Source organism: Rhamphochromis sp. 'chilingali' (genome assembly GCF_963969265.1).
Source record: "Rhamphochromis sp. 'chilingali' genome assembly, chromosome: 17".
Lineage (NCBI taxonomy): Eukaryota > Metazoa > Chordata > Actinopteri > Cichliformes > Cichlidae > Rhamphochromis > Rhamphochromis sp. 'chilingali'.
The window spans coordinates 25,361,438-25,378,463 of NC_137944.1; the positions used below are offsets into that span (position 1 = coordinate 25,361,438).

Genomic DNA, 17,026 nt, shown 5'->3' on the forward strand with positions numbered 1-17,026 from the left:
GATCCCGTTAGGGCTGCAGTAATTTTGCTCTTGTGACACTTGGACAGCTCAGCTGACAGCAGATGTGAGCTCTGCACTCCCTCGGGCTGCTGCAGCATGCTCGATCACACATATCGGGGAAAAGGAAAATGAGTTAGTCACATGTTGTCTCAGGTCAGGCACATGAATCAGAGTTAGTTTAAGATCAGTTTACAAATACAGGGATTTAGCTTCTGTGTGTGTCCTTTTTTCTTTCAAGTTTGTCATGTGACTTTCTGCAAATAGCTGAAGGTACCAGCAGGAGGCAGTAGCTGAAAGATTAAGGCAGATTTTTACTTGTAAATGTTGCAGTTTTTCAGAAGCAGAAAAGATCACCTGACTGTGCAGAATACAGCTAATGAAGTAACAATAAAGCAGTGTGTTTGCTTTAATAATTTCAGTAATAATAATGCCATATCTTTTAAAAGAAATGGTCCAAATCCAACTCCTTTGAGCTGTCTGAAAAATTCAGATTTAAATTTTATGGAAAATTGTCTAGATATCTTAGTGTTTAAATGACACTTAAATCATACTTATTTTCCATCTGTGAAATCACAGTTAAACAGTCTGCACAGGATGACTTAAGTTTTTCAATTCATTACAACGATTTATCTATTTTTGATGGATATCCTTAAAACTTAATGTTCTGCCTAGTCAAGTCGAAATAAAGGCGTTTTTGTGTTTTGAATCCATGGTGGGGGAATTTGTGCTTCAAGCTAAATCTGAAATTAGAATACTCACAAGATCAGTGAGGAAAAGAATTTGCCTAGTATGGTTGATCATGATAAATAATGCTCACAAAAAAATGTAATCCTAGTCTTTGCACTTGTACTAGACAATGTCTGCTTTACCTCTTTGTTAACTGATGAATGAAATGATATTTAATAGTCCACCTCTTTATTTTCTTGATATCTGTTTATATTAATTACTCCACAAATAAAAGTTTTATCCCATGGATTAAAAGGAAACATGATTGGCAATAAAAGCCAATGTACTGCATGTGGATAGTAAAACGTATGCTGTAGTTAAACGTTGCACAACATAATGTATTTGTATTTTTAATTTTTATTTTCTTTTATTTGATTATGCACCAGGAATGATACATATTAACTTGATTTATTTAAACAGAATACAATCAATGTAGTGCTGGTTAGCCCTTTAAAACAGAATATATCAATACAAATATACGATGAAAAGAAAGTACAAAGGGAAACTTGACTGGGAGCATCATCTTGAAATACTTAGCACATTTTTACACACACACAAAAAATAAATTTTTGGTGTTTTGTAGCTTGCACAGGAAGTGTGTAATAGTCCAGTCTTTTAAGAAGAAAGGTGTGGACTTATTCTTTTAACCAAAGGTTTTATTGGCAGATCTCAACCCAAGTCAGGTCTCTCAGCAACTTCAGTGTTGCATTCTTACTCCAAACTACTGGAAGCAGCCCATCCAGTCTTAAGGAACAATTGGCTGACATGTGCTCCCCTGGGCCTTCCAGGCTGTAAATCCTGCCCCAACTGCTTTCTTCCCATAAAAATAACCTTATTTCCCTATGAATGATTTAGTTTTTTGTAACAATAAACAATAAGTAAATAATAAATAATCTATTTTTTAAATGGTAATCAAACATTTTTTCATATGTGGACTTACTAATCCTGTGGAGCCACCTGGTTCAGAACGAGGAACTCTTGTATCTTTATTTTGAATTAATATACAAGATACAGTCAGCGGAAATTCTCTCACATTGTTTCTTTTAATCTAACTTTTTTAATAAATATAAAAGTTTTGTTTGTGTTGTGTTTTATGTTTTCATCTCCCGAGGCACGGTTGTAACAATTGGGGGCTCATCCGAGATATTCAAGGCTAAAGCTTGGCTTATAATCTGCTTGCTGCTAGGCTGAATTAAATTGCTTTTCTTGACTATCGGCTTTTGTTGGCACTGTGGAGTAATTTTTAGAAGTAACTAAAAATTTGATTAGGCATTTTCTTTAATTTGCAGACCTATTTCTTTAAGATTATATACTTCCATGGTCACATATAGCTGTTTATGTTTGTATGACCTTACTTTTGTCAACCAAAGTGTCTAATCTCAATCTGACAACAGTGTGAAAGTGAGAATGCGGTAAAGACAACGTTTTGGGAGTATTTTTCTGATTCCCCAAGAATTGCCATTGTGCTGGCCAACCATTTGAAAGAAAGAACAAAAGTACTTTATTGATCCCGTGGGGAAATTCCTCTCTGCATTTAACCCATTCACTCAGTGAAGCAGTGGGCAGCCATTGGGCGCCCGGGGAGCAGTGTGTAAGGACGGTACCTTGCTCAGGGGTACCTCAGGGTAGCTGTTCAGGGGAATCAAACCCCTGACCTTCCGATCACGGGGCCACCACTCTACCTACTGAGCAATCCCTGCCCACTTGTATAAGCAAACTCAATGAGGTAAGGCTCAATTAGAGACAGAGATCAGTGCCGCTCCTTTCTTCACCACCTGAGGCTCAGTCTGTGTGTTTGGCAGCTTGTTTTTCCTTGTCATTTCTATCCTGCATGCGCCCTGCTTCCTTGACCTTCAAGACTGATGACTCAATCTTTCCAACCCCTTCATTTGCTCCACAGACCTCTGCACAAATGGAGTCATAGCTCACACCTTACGAGCCTTGACAAGTGATCCGCTCCATCCAGTTCTTCAAGACACTCTCACATCCATCTTTGCAGATCATTTTATGAGTGAATTACAAATCAAAGCCATTTATTTAATGGCGATTGCATGCAGAAGAACTTGGCCGAGTGGCTGACATCACAAGGTCTCATTCGGTTTCACGCACATAAACACTTTTGTCAGAGTAAAGAATTACTTTGAGAAAAAGCTGTGCACTTTGAAAGCACTGACTGATAGTGATGTCGCCTCCAAATGTGGCCTCTCACTTTTCACAGCCAGGCTCATAAGTTAGGCTGGGAAATACACCGGACCCCTGTCTCATCTCAATATAGAAGTCAGGAGAAAAAAACTGCTTACTCTTGCCAAAAACCATCCCACAAACCCCACTGGGAATGGACTTAACTTGGGCACAAAGGCCCTGGTTATATTTCACCGTAGGATGGCCTTTGTGCCTCTGAATCAGGCAACACTGAGGCTGTGTCTGCTCCTCGCACAACCTGTCTGTCTCCTAAGCTGACAAGCAAGTCTTATTTAGGGAGAAGCACTGAAAAAGTCCACCGGGATTTCATGGATTTTGTGTGTGGCGTACACGGGGGCGCACACACACAGGTTTACACATTGGCACTTTGTCCAAATGAGAGCTCACTCACAGCACATTTCTCACACTGGAATTGTATGGGGGCAGGATTTGCAGAGAAAAAGAAGTAGAGAAAGGGGGGGGGGAGGGTGTGGTGGCACCAGTTGGAGGGGTCTTTTCAGTTCTTTTTGGAGGCAACAATAGTCTTTGTCCAAGATCTTCCACTATTCTTATAAGGGTTACCGAAAGAAGGAGGAGAAGCAGGAGGAGGGAGGTGGCCACGCAGGCGGAGGGTGTTTCTCCATAGTAACAATGACAAAACAGGCCAGTTCAACACCAAGCAGGCAAAAAGGTTATTGGAGCTGCTGAGGAGGCACACACAAACCTGTGGAGTAGAGCCCTGTCCACAGAAGGAAAGGAGGAAGACCAGTTTGGTGAGGATCTGTAAAAGGGGGGCAGTGTTGTGTAAAGAAGACAACGAGGCAGGCAGCATTTCTGAAAGCTTTATGACAAAGTGTTTATCAGTCAGTCAAAGAAAGCGCTGGGAGGAACATTATCATAGCAGCCAGCACATCTGTATCCTCCGAGCATGGATCGAGACAGTCACAGTGAGGACACTTTGTCAACTATGGTTCTGGAGAACATAAAGAACAAATTAATTGATGCCTTCAGAGTGACAGGAGAGTCCCGAGAAGATCTCCAGGACTCTGGTTCCACAGTCAGACCGGTCAGCGTGGGCAGGAGTTATCAAGCAAACGAAGAGCTGCGGCGGGCACAGATAGATGGAGCGATAACCTGGCTGAGGTCTGAACTGGTAGGTCATCTTAAAAATCTGACTTTGTTTGCTATTTATCTTTAGCCTTCAACAGGTGGTATTAACAGTCATGGGTATTTTATTCATCTATTATTTTTAACCAAGTTCATTCATGCATATGAAAAATCAAAGCAAAGGACTAGTAATTTTATGTGTAGCTTGGTTATGCTAATTATTTTCTTTCATTGTTGTCATGCAGTTGGAAATGCGCTCCCAGGACCTCCAGCTGGCTCAGACACTGCTGGGGCTCAACACAGAGATCCAGAGACTAAGGAGGGAGAGTTTTGGATGTGTGGAGGTAGAAGGGGGTAACCACCAGTAACTGGCTCCAGCAAAAGTCTATTTTTTTTTTTTTACTGGAATGAATAGTGGAGAAAGTAAGGACTGTGATGCAAAGATTCAAATGCACTTGCTTATGATAATAAGTTGTATCACTGTAAAGGAACTTAGTTAGCAGTTGCATGTAAAATACCTTCAGTGAAAAAAAAGAAGGTTGCAATATGTTGAATTGTCTTTGATCCTGCTCTTTTCTTTTTTGAAGAAAATTTGCACTTACACAAAGTTGTGATAAACAAAGTGGAAAGAAAAAAAAGACATAAATGTGTGAATGTAAGAGAAATAAAATGTACAATGTCACCGTCTTTGCGTCTTTATTTAGCTGGCATACTGTAACCACTGCAGTACCTGTTTTAAAAAGTGCTATAAAATTCAGGAATGGTTAATAAATACATTCAAGTGTCACTCCCAAACAAGAACAAAAAAGCCCATCTTTATCTACATGTAAGAGCATTTTAAAAACTCATATGTCAAATCAGAATAGTTATCTGCAGTTACAATGAACACATGGAGATATAAAAAAAACAACCTCCTGACCTACTGAATTACATTTCTGGTCAGACAGAATAAATATCAGTGACTTTTCAGGCTTTCAGTTACTGACATGTTCACATGTTTGTACAGTACATGTTAATATTTGTCTAGACAGAGAAAACGCTTAACACAGTGCTTCAAAAGACTGCCTTTAGGTCATTGTTTAATACAGATACTAAAATATAAAGTAACAATATATACATACTGGAAATGTATATACTGTATGATGCTACAGCCATTGATGGGTTAGTTTGGCTAATAAAATACTCCAGACAGCATGAATCATGAATCCTACTTTTCCTGCTACATCATACTCTTTAAAAAAATATTTTTTTATTTAATCTGTAGTAGTCTGTAGGAAAACCACTCACATAACTATGACTTCAGTAAACCTGGGTGTACTCTTTTCTCACATGTCACACTGTTAATTTAGTTCCATCAACTTCACACTCCACTTTAAGATTCTTGTTTTAACTTTTAGAGCTCTGCATGGACACTCACCAGAGTATACCAGTAAACTTTTACATGCATACAACCCAACAGGTGCCTGGGGTCATGTGATCAGTGCTGGCTGTGCATCATAAAAGGCTGAGAATTAAAGGAGACAGTGTACTCCAGACTCTGATATGTGCGGACTTAAAATACAGCTAAAAACTCATCTTTTTAAACTCCATTTGCTGTCTTTTGTTTTGTTTTTGTTTTGATGTTCTATCCTTTTTGTTGTCAAGCACTTTGTGACGTTTATTTTGAAAAGTAATATGCAAATAAAATGATAATTTATTCATGGCTGAAAAATATAGGCAAAACAGAACTGTCAAAAACAGCAGTTCCTCTAATGGCCACTTGAGGGTGACTCCAAAAGTAGTTCATCCTGTTAGACTCCAATGTAAAAACTCCCAGCTTACGTCTTGGTACAGAAAAATCAAACAAACACGTGTTTATTATGAATATTAATCGAGCTGGAAGGTGGATGACTTGTGTTATAACTCACCAGCATGTATTTTTATGGATATACTCAACGTTTTGACACTAAAAACAAACAAGTAAACAAAAAAACAACATGGCTGTTGTGCCCCACAACTACTAATTAGCCTGTTTTGCAAAAAAACAAAAAAACATTTGTTTTTGTCTAAGGTGCCTTTTTTCATTTACAATGTCATATTCGTGTTATGAAAATAAAAATAAAGTATAAGCCATGACATTGTTGGCTAATTTGTATGCAGCCGTAAGTTAAAATGACTTTAAGCTTTGTTTTTTCTTAAGTGAAGCGGTGGAAAATGGGGTCACCGTACTCCACCTTGTCTATGTTAACTGCCTTAAAAGGCACATTTTTGAAAAATTTGTCTGACTTTTTAAGGCACAGAGCTTCTCCTGCAGAACATCCTCCTCGATAAAGTGCCCGAATAAAGCTGCTGAGGCATCTTTAGGCAGGAAATGGAAAAGCCCCCCTCCACTGAGCTGGAGTAGAGACTGCCGCTTCCTTGTTCACTCTCAGAGTCCCAGTAGCTCCCCTCCTCTTCTTCCTCATACGTCTCCTCCTCTTGCTCCTCCTCATACAGCTCCTGCTTGAGCTCCTGGATGCCCGAGTGAAGCTCCATCAGCTGTCGAATCAGGGCTTGATCCTGAGAACGCATCTCCATCTACACACGGAGGACACATCTGTTTAGATTTCACAGAAGCACAGAGCAAACAGACAAATAGGACCAAATACCAAACTGTGAATGAAAGAATTGTGAAGCGAACTTCAGAGAGTTTCTTTCCATCTCGATGAAGCTGAGCAGGTTGTGCTCGCTTTGAAACCGTAAGCCATTTCATTTGAGTGTTGCCCTCTTTCAAATGCAAATGGATCTTTCTGTCATTCCCTTTCTTTTCCTTTTTTTATGAGAGGCTGTCCAACTACTGGCATTGTAAAATAAGATATTCAGAATTCCATCTAGTGTCCAAGTCTGTGCAAAGCACTCAGGAATGCGGGCCGATCTGCATTTCTTTTCTCGGTTAATTACAGCACCAGGCTCAAACTGAGGCTGAGGCGGTGCATAAAAGATTCTGGTTGTATTTCCTTTGTCAACACTTAATTAAGAGAAAACCGTGATTTTCTTTTTTTCTTCTTTTTTTCTTCTTTTGGCCTGTCCCGTTTGGCTCTTTTGCCATCAGAATTGTTGTCTAAAGGCAAAGAAAGATGCCCAACGGATTTACTTTACCAAACTGACCATCCCAGCCTTGCCGTAATGGTCCATTTGATTCACCTTTTATTGTTTATTTTATTTTCACTTACTGAATACGGGACAGACTTGACTGGGGGAAAGAAGGGGAGAAAGAAAGAGGGAAAGAGAAACAGCTGAGAAGAGGGACAGGGGAGAAGGGCAAAAGACAAAAACCAACAGAACGGGCAGAGAAAAAAATGCATATATCGATCACCTGGATCACCTGCTGAGAAAGAAAAAAGAAAACAAGCAGAAGAGAACAAGAGTAATAGAATAAACAACATCACAATGATATATGGGAATATGACAGTAAATACTAAATGTTAAACATTATTGTGCAGCACATAAGATCAACAGAACACAGTGTGCTTTGAGGTAGGAGCCAAAAAGGGTGTAGTTTGTGGGTGTGATCACCCGTGTGTACACCTGTGAGCATGGACGCGCTTGTTTTTTGTTTTTTTAAAAGGTTCCTTCATGTAATAATCTGCTAGAGGGTGTGGGGGGGCCACAGCCCCGTCCTCCAGGGCGTGAAGCAGGTGTGGAGGAGATCAAAACTCCAGACATCCAGAGGCCCCCAGAACACAAGAGACCAAGGAAGACCAACAGAGGGGCAGCCGCGCCACTGTCCCGGAAAGAGCTGAGGAGAGTCCCAGATGAGGGCTCACTCAGCAGCCGCGGAGCAGAAGCCAGGGGGAGTTGCAGTGACGCGCCCGTGAGCTCCGCCGGCAGCCAGCTGCGCCTGAGTGACCGAGCCCCAGGCCGAGAGGCCGGGGGCACCCCACCTCCGAAGTGGCCCGAGCGAGCCCCAGGCTCCAGGCCCCGATAAGCGGCTGCCAAGGAGTGAGCCGGTGTGTACCTGGACGCCCATCCCCGGACACAAAGAACCACCAACGCACCGATGTCTGAGGGGGTCCGCCACTGGCAGGGATCTTTGAGATCAAGCCATCTTGGGCTTCACCTCATTATGACAAACACTAGTCCTTTTCAAATAATGTAGAGGCTTCTCAAATCAGCTTCTGTCTGTAGATGAGTTTTTTTTTTTCCAGGGAGTATGCTAACCACAGAAAAAAACAACCTCAGCCTCAGCACAAAGCTTTGGGACTTTTTGGTGATATTTTATCACATTTTGCTTATGAATTATAAGCGATACTTAATGCATCTTCTGTCTTTGGTGTGTCTGTTTCATTTTCCTTCTTTTTTCTATCCTTAATTATCTTCGTTTAAGTGTGGGAGAATAATACCATAGAGGCATCCGTGTCATTAAATTCATCTCATGAACACAAAAAGTGGAACAGCTATGGGTTGGGGGAAATGATCATATTGTAAATTCAAATGTCTTTAAATATAAGGTTATGATAAAGATTACTTTGAATGAGGCTAAAAGAAAGTTAATAAATCGTTATAAAATATTAATGAGACGGATAAAAAAAATCTCCTTAGGCGATTTAAACAAGATGTTAAGTTTAGAAACTAATGAAGTAAATAACATAGAAAACAATTTATTAGTCTAGTTCGACTTTAGTTTAGTTGTTTTCTCCCCCTAATGCATTTTGATCAAAAGCTCTAGAAAAGCCACAAATCAACCTTAAGATGAGTAGAAGCAAAAATTTTTCCAGAGTGAATAAAGATCTTTGGATTGTTGTATGCATTAAATAATCACATCTACAGATGTGCTCTATTCAATATTGCAATGTGATTATATTTGCCTATAATACTTAAAGGTAAGTACACTAAAAAGAGGGTAAAAAGCCAGGTTTTACAATAATTGTACTGTAAACAAATTCAAGTACTCTATAAGTCATTTTAAGTAATGCGCAAGTAATTTCAAGTATTGCATAACTTCATGTATTTTACAAGAAAGGAAACACAAATGATTAAGTACACTGTACTTTTCATGGCCGCGGATTGCACTATGGAGTGGCTTGACCTTGGCTTCCAGGTATTTTAAAGGAAAGGAGGTCCTTTTAAAAGTCTTCTTTGAATAGTGATTGTAAAAGAAAAGAACATTAAGTTGACTTGACCCCATCACGATAAGGTCACATAAGCCTGCAATTTTTGATGGTACTTATTTTTTCTAAATTGATAAAAGGACAGTTGAGTAATGGAACAAAACAAAACAAAACAAAAAAAAGTAAACAGGCAAGATGAATCCACTCCATAATATGGCCTGGCCATGGTGTATAAAGTATATTTACGATGTGAGACGGGGAAATTGTTTGCTTTTCTGTAAAATTACCATAAATTCTACACCACTTAAAATGATTTATTCACTACTTTTATTTATTTATAATTAATGTGTAATTTATTTACATTATAGCTTTTTCTGCATTTCCTGTAAAAACCTTATTTGTTTCCCCTTTATTGTATTGGTTATCTTTAAGTATTTGCAGGTAAATATAATTACATTGTCATTTTAAATAAAACACATAAAATTCTATTTGATAACAGGAGAATTACATACTTTGTCATTGACTGTATTATGAAGTGTTACCATATGTATAAATAAACAGAAAACTCTGAAAATCTGAATTTATTTTATTTAAGGAGGCAAAAGTGCGACAAAAAAACGGAGACTGTCTAATTTTGTATTTTTACATGCAAAGCTCGTCCTGCTCATAAAAAAAAAATGCAATGTGAGCCAAAAGCTTGACATCATCTAATAAATAGACTTGAGGATTATTTCTGGAATTTAAAGGTTAAAGGTTTTAGCCTGAGCACCTCCCTTAAACTATCTGAAGGAAGGTGAAACAGACAATTTAAGGATCTCATTCACTGCTGCTCCTCTGAGGCCTGTTTCCAGGATGTCTCTGTTTCTCCTTGTTGCTCTTCTGTCCGGCTCCCGCTCAGACTGTTTTCTTCTCTGTGTGCTCAGGACACTCGGTTACCATGACGAGCAGTCGCAATAAATGCCAAGCGATAAATCAAGCCGTGACAATGAGCCTTGCACTCGCAGACACACAAGCACATGCACACACAGCCTCTTTGCATGGTGACGGTGGTTTAAAAGGGAGTGACGTTGTAAGAACATGACTTACATGGAGCCGGAGGAACAAAGAAGGCAATAACTTGGGCCTCACACACAAAAACATCAGGGCTGACCATAGAAGTCGTTCTGATGGTGGGACAAATGACTTGATCTTTATCACAACAGACAATAAAAATGTTTTTAGACTTCCCACAGACGTCACAAAAGGGCCACGCAGAAGAATTTACAGGTCATAGATTTTGTTGCTATTTAGTAAATGAGCAAAATTGATATTTTATATTCACCTCAGTTTGAATTTAGAAAAATAAAATGCTTTCAAAACAATAATTCATGCTTTGTTTATCTGTTGAATTCAACTCATTTCACAATTCACTTTGGAAATAAAAGGGTCATTTTAACCCCGAAATTTCAAAGTCTACTCTTACCTGTGTAGATCAGAAAATAACACACATCAGTGGTGAAGGAAGTATTTAGACTGTTTCCTGAAGCAATATAGCCAATGTGGCCCTATCTATGAAATATTTGCTGAACAGTGGCCACTCTGACTGTCTGAAAAAGAAAAATGCAAAACTATGGGACAAGATTTCTAATCTTAGTGAACTAACTCAGTAATGTTTGTCATATTCCATCATTTGGCTAAAACTGCTAAATAAATTCATGAATTTGGTCAGCAGATTAAGCAAGTCCAACAAAATCAATTTGTTTAACTAGAACATTTACTACAACAACATTGTACTATTGTACTGCAACATTTTACTAGATTTAAGGAAATTATATACGAAATAGTTATTTCTTCATCAACAATGATTGACTCTGACTTACACAGAACTTTGAATCGCACTGACCCAAAGTTCTGAAAGTGTTTTAAATTTCATTTTACATGCACAAGATTATATTTTTTTGCATGCAGCTTTTAGTACAGACAAATAATATTTTTTAAATCTTTATTGTGTAAATAAACACCCCCTATTCCCAGAACGCATAGTTTTGTACAACTCTAACATGAGCTGCCACAATAAAACTAAAGAGGGCTTTAATATAGTTGTAACAGGAAACAGGAATCTGCAGGTGTTATATACGTATAGCAAGACAAAATTTATTAGGGATACACCGTTTCCCTTACAGGCTCGATCAGAGTCCCAGTCTTACCAGTTCCCTTCGCAGCCAGGCCAGTGCACTCTCTATGTCCAGTTTGCTTGCTTCTCCACCAGATGTGCACCCTTCCTTGACATGGTTGGTTCTGGCCTCAGGGTCCCTGCTTGTGCTCTCTTGTGCTCCCTTGCAGTCATCAAAGGTGGAGGTCTTGCAGGAGAAGTCCCGCAGTCTTGTTAGGACCACCTCCATCATGTTAGGTCAGTGATAGTTCTTCTAACCGGAGTCTCTTCTACACCCTCTGCTGCGTCTTGCCTGTTTTCGGCCGTAATGCAGCTGCAAACAGCCTCGTCTTCTGTTATGAGCCCTGCCAGCTCGGAGGACTTAAGAGGAGCTCTCTCTCTCTCCCGTTCTCATCTTTCAAACATGCTCCTTCCTCCCTCCCTCTGCTCTCCTCCTTTTTCTTGCCGTCTGTTTCGCAAACATTAGCCCCCAACTGCTTGGCAGAGTGAACTGGTAGCACTGGTCTGGCGAATGCCACTGAGCTGGTATGACGTCAGTGAATTGTCCAGATGCCTGATGTGGAGCTGTTTGGTTTTTTGTTTTGTTTTATTTTTTTTTTAAATCAGACACACAAACACAGAGATCATTAGGAAGGAGATGAGGGAATTAGCCCGGTGGTTGTCTTGAAGATGACACAAGGGTCCTGTTGTGTAAACTCACACAGCTTCAGTGAGTTTTGGTCTGTTAAAAGATGATGGAAGGTGATGATGCTGACAGAGGCATAAACATTAAGTCCTATGGTGTACGTGGAGCTCACTGCCCTGAGTGGCCTACGTCAGGGTCAGGATCTAAAGAACAGTGTGAACAGCCATGTGTAACTAACCCTTCTCATGCCATTTTCCCTTCACTCTGTAGCCCCTGGCAACCCACTCCTCATCTATTCACACGCTTTGGTAAACCAAACACAGGCCGGCTGTACGGAGCCTGCATCGACCAAAATAGCCCCAACACACTATTTTTAGAGTTAAACTGACTCCACTTTTAGACTTGTTTAAGAAAGCAAACGTCACCCCTCTCAAAAGGAGTTAAAAAAGTCTTCAAGTCTCATTGTGCAAGTGTGTCATGTTCCCACTACTGCTTTCAAAAGGAATGAGAAGAGCTGATGTAAGTGTTTTAACGTCACACACTGCATTGGGTGAAACTCTCAATTATATTTCTGCAAAAGGCACTTTGTCTCAGCCTGTCGGCGGTTGAATGTAAGATCGATTTAAAACTGGGGTAAGCGTCATGGTTTTGGTATCCCTATGGGACAATCATTTCTAACAGCAGAGATGGTGTGAACCAATCATGTTGCTGTACTCTTGCACATAGAAGTGCTGTTAAAAAGTATTGCCCCCCTTCAGACCTCCTTTGTTTTTTTTATTTTTTGCCATATTTGTCAGAGTTAAATGTTTCAGATTGTAAAACAACTTTTAGATAAATCTGAGGAAACACAAAATGCAGTTTTTAAATTATGATTTCATTTATCAAGGGAAAAGGGGATTGAGAATCTACCTGGGTGTGTGTGGAAAAGCAATTGCAGCCTGAACCTAATGACAGGTTGTGTCACTCTTGGCAGCAAGAACTACAATCAAGCACTTGCTGAGTTAGTCATTGCTGTGGAGAAATTTTGTCCCACCCTTTTTTTACATATTTGTTTCACTTCAGCCATATTGGGAGGGTTTTTCAGCATTAATGGTCTGTTTACGGTTGTGAAAAAAACCCATCTCAATCAAATGTAAGTTCAGACTTTGACTAGACCACTCCAAACCCTTCAAACCCTCCATTGCTTTTAAGCACTGATGTGATGTCTTGTGGAAAATCCTGCTGCATAGCCCAAGTGTGCTTGATCTTTGGGGAACAAATGGCTGCACATTCTCCCATGGGATTTTCTGGTAGAGTTTTTATGCTTCAAGTAGTAGTTTTAGGTCCGCTTAAAAACAAAAAATCAATCAGGGGTTCCTCAGGGGTCTGTCCTTGGACCATTATTGTTCAACCTTTACATGCTACCATTTGGTACTTTCATAAAGAATCATATCATAGCTATAATATCTCATTCTTTTGCAGATGACATTCGGTTGTACCTATCATTTTCCTCATATTATCTATCTCCTGTTCACAGACTAGTAAGTTGCACTGAGGAAATGAACTGCTGGATATGTAGAAGCTTCTTGTAACTGAACAGAAACAATAAAAATATTTATTCTTGACTCAAAAAGTCAGAGACAGAGAATTTGTTCATATTTATCATGCCCTTCTCTGAAACACACAGCAAACAAATCAAGAGCCTTGGCATTATTTTGGACGGTCACCTCAGTTTGATAAACACATCAATATGATTACCAAAACTGACGTCTACGACTTAAAAAGTATATAAAAAGTCAACAAGTTATTATATTAAAGTGACTAAGAAATTGATGCAGTAAATGGATTAATCCATGCAGGATTATCCAAATCATCATTAAAATGACTTCAACTCAATGCAGTAGTAGCCAGTAGTGCATGGAAATGTGAACATATTACCCCAGTATCCAAGTCTCTCCACTGGCCCCCAGCTCAACACAGGCTAACCTTTAAAATCCTTCTGTTAGTTCATAAAGCTCTTAATAGTTTGGCCTCCCAGTGGATCTCTGACTTCCTCAGCGTCAATAACCAAATTAGACCTCTCAGGTCGTCAGGTGCAGATCCTTTAACTGTCCCTAGAATTCGATTTAAGTGTGCTGAGGTTGCTTTCAGTTTTTGTGGTCCTGCTCTTTGTTTTTTTTTTGTTTTTTTTTTGGCCTGTCCCGTTTGGCTCTTTTGCCATCAGAATTGTTGTCTAAAGGCAAAGAAAGATGCCCAACGGATTTACTTTACCAAATTGACCATCCCAGCCTTGCCGTAATGGTCCATTTGATTCACCTTTTATTGTTTCTTTTATTTTCACTTACTGAATACGGGACAGACTTGACTGGGGGAAAGAAGGGGAGAAAGAAAGAGGGAAAGAGAAACAGCTGAGAAGAGGGATGGGGGAGAAGGGCAAAAGACAAAAACCAACAGAACGGGCAGAGAAAAAAAAATGCATATATCAATCACCTGGATCACCTGCTGAGAAAGAAAAAAGAAAACAAGCAGAAGAGAACAAGAGTAATAGAATAAACAACATCACAATGATATATGGGAATATGACAGTAAATACTAAATGTTAAACATTATTGTGCAGCACATAAGATCAACAGAACACAGTGTGCTTTGAGGTAGGAGCCAAAAAGGGTGTAGTTTGTGGGTGTGATCACCCGTGTGTACACCTGTGAGCATGGACGCGCTTGTTTTTTTAAAAGGTTCCTTCATGTAATGATCTGCTAGAGGGTGTGGGGGGGCCACAGCCCCGTCCTCCAGGGCATGAAGCAGGTGTGGAGGAGATCAAAACTCCAGACATCCAGAGGCCCCCAGAACACAAGAGACCAAGGAAGACCAACAGAGGGGCAGCCGCGCCACTGTCCCAGAAAGAGCTGAGGAGAGTCCCAGATGAGGGCTCACTCAGCAGCCGCGGAGCAGAAGCCAGGGGGAGTTGCAGTGACGCGCCCGTGAGCTCCGCCGGCAGCCAGCCGCGCCTGAGTGACCGAGCCCCAGGCCGAGAGGCCGGGGGCACCCCACCTCCGAAGTGGCCCGAGCGAGCCCCAGGCTCCAGGCCCCGATACGCGGCCGCCAAGGAGTTAGCCGGTGTGTACCTGGACGCCCATCCCCGGACACAAAGAACCACCAACGCACGGATGTCTGAGGGGGTCCGCCACTGGCAGGGGAAGTGGTGGTAGGGGGAGATAGGCCTCCAAACCTTGGAGGGCCTAAGATGTCCCCAGAGAGGTGGCGCCTGACACCCAACCTGACATATAGACACAGACATACAGGCACACACAGATACAAACATCCATTCCCACCCTCATGCTCTCATATGCACTTACTCCACACTCAACCAACGTGGAGACAGACATAAAGAGACGCTGTACACACGATCACACTCCCCAAGCGTACTCTACAAACCGGGTCTAGGTACCCTTGCCCCTGGAGGGGGGAACTGCACCCAGACCCAGGTGGTGTTACCCTTTTCCCTGCGGTGGGGGGAGGCAGACCGCCCCGACTCCGCAGCAGCAGGAAGGCCCCACACTCCAGACCGCAGTCGGACGGCCAACTCCTCCTCCTCCTAGCCCCCCCGCTCCAGCAGGTCGCAGAGAATGGGGGTGAGAGAAGACTCCAAACCTCCCTCCACCCGCTCATTGTAGTGTTGATGCATGTGTGTTCTAAGGTGCATTTAAAACCCAGGAGGGCATGGAGCTACCTGCCAGAGAGCAGCAGGTAAGCGCATGGTCCCTCCTGCTAGCCCTCAATGTCTATGTGTATTTAAAATTGAGAGGTGGGCAACGATGCCAGGGGTGGGGTGTACACCCTGATGGTACTTTGGATTCCGTGTATCGTGCCCACCCCCAAGATCCTATATGTATGTGTAATGAGAGTGTGAGTAATGTGAATGTCTAAGTTGTGGTCCTGCTCTTTGGAACCATCCGAACGCTGATCTGAGGTCAACTGGAACAAACTCAAAACCTTTTTATTCTCACAGGCTTACTGTTCAAAACTTTATATATGTGTGTGTTAACTTCTATTTTATGTTTTCATAAAGTTTGTTTTGTTTGTGTTTTTATTGCCTTAACACTTCGCAGACCTACACTGGTTTATCTTAAAGGAATGTACTGTATAAATAAATTATCATTGCGATTGATCACCACCTTGGAGGAAGCTTAATTTTGAATTAAAGGTTTAATTCAATCAAAAGAAAGAAAAAAAATACTAATGTTTGCCCTGTGATTGCTCCAATCTGTACTCATCCCACCACCTCCTCAAAGGGAAGCCAACTTCTCCATCTTCTTCCATTTCCTTCCCCTGACCTCGCCTCCTCCACTCTCTTTACCACCGTTCTCTTCATCTATTATCACCTTCTTATCCCAGCAGATCAGCTATTCAAAATCATTAAAAAAAAAAAAAAAGCAATCTCTATGATCGATCAGATTAAAAACACTGTTACTGCCAACTGATAACGTATCAGCATTTACTCAGCAGGGCTAACGCTTTTAATGCCAGTTATTCTTTCAAACATTTCATCCGAGTCCGAGTTTTTCTTTTAACATCATTTTGATAACTAAAGCGAATGAAGACACACTTTAAAAATAGAAACATAGATCTAAATTAATGAAGTGTAGACATGTAGGTCTGTTTAAGTGGATCCTTGTCGCCATCTTCTGGTTTTTTGTTTTTTTTTTTGGAATCAGTCGCCAAAACAAAAGCGAGACTAAGTTTTTTAGAAAGACTTGCTACCCATCCACTATCTTGAAACTCCCCCGGGGCTGTTATTGGCTCATTACCGATCCAAATAAAGAATAAACAAAATAAAAAACATCACCGACATAGCTGCTGTTTAATCCACCCACAGATTGAAAATTAGTGTCGTTTTTCTTTTCTTTACCTGTCAGCTCCACGCGAATATTTCTTCCTTTTTTTCTGTTTCTGCAACTCAGTCAAAGCTGTTCAGGTTGAACTAATAATATGCTCCACACTGCCAATAAAGACTCAGTGTGAGTGGCTGTTTCCATTCAAAGTGAAAAATAAAGTATCTCATTGATAAGTTAATTCCACTGTACGTGCAGGTGCTTGGGAATCTTTCGGGGGTTAAAATCGGGGTGTTAAGTAAGACTGCTTTCATCGGAGACGAGTTTTGCTGAATTTGGAAATAATGGCTAAGTG

The 17,026-nt window shown here is 40.7% G+C and overlaps 2 protein-coding genes across 2 annotated transcripts; one reads left to right on the forward strand and one right to left on the reverse strand.

Moving 5' to 3' along the window:
- The first annotated feature begins 3,575 nt into the window (after nt 1-3,575).
- aard (alanine and arginine rich domain containing protein) lies at nt 3,576-4,696 on the forward strand. Its single transcript, XM_080862250.1, has 2 exons — nt 3,576-4,060; nt 4,260-4,696. Exons 1-2 carry the CDS (start codon nt 3,836-3,838, stop codon nt 4,380-4,382), a joined length of 348 nt encoding a protein of 115 aa, XP_080718376.1. The 5' UTR covers nt 3,576-3,835; the 3' UTR covers nt 4,383-4,696.
- A 101-nt stretch (nt 4,697-4,797) lies between these two features.
- On the reverse strand, nt 4,798-11,927 carry LOC308383968 (uncharacterized protein). Its single transcript, XM_080862249.1, has 2 exons — nt 11,270-11,927; nt 4,798-6,570 (listed from the first exon to the last, which is right to left on the reverse strand). Exons 1-2 carry the CDS (start codon nt 11,465-11,467, stop codon nt 6,283-6,285), a joined length of 486 nt encoding a protein of 161 aa, XP_080718375.1. The 5' UTR covers nt 11,468-11,927; the 3' UTR covers nt 4,798-6,282.
- Between the last annotated feature and the right edge of the window lie 5,099 nt (nt 11,928-17,026).

Excerpts from the sequence above, each read along its gene's own strand:
- aard (XM_080862250.1), top strand. The coding sequence starts at position 3,836 with ATGGATCGAGACAGTCACAGTGAGGACACTTTGTCAACTATGGTTCTG. Across the intron at positions 4,061-4,259 it reads CCTGGCTGAGGTCTGAACTG|TTGGAAATGCGCTCCCAGGA; the intron begins GTAGGTCATCTT and ends GTTGTCATGCAG.
- LOC308383968 (XM_080862249.1), bottom strand. The coding sequence starts at position 11,467 with ATGATGGAGGTGGTCCTAACAAGACTGCGGGACTTCTCCTGCAAGACC. Across the intron at positions 6,571-11,269 it reads CCTGGCTGCGAAGGGAACTG|ATGGAGATGCGTTCTCAGGA; the intron begins GTAAGACTGGGA and ends CTCCGTGTGTAG.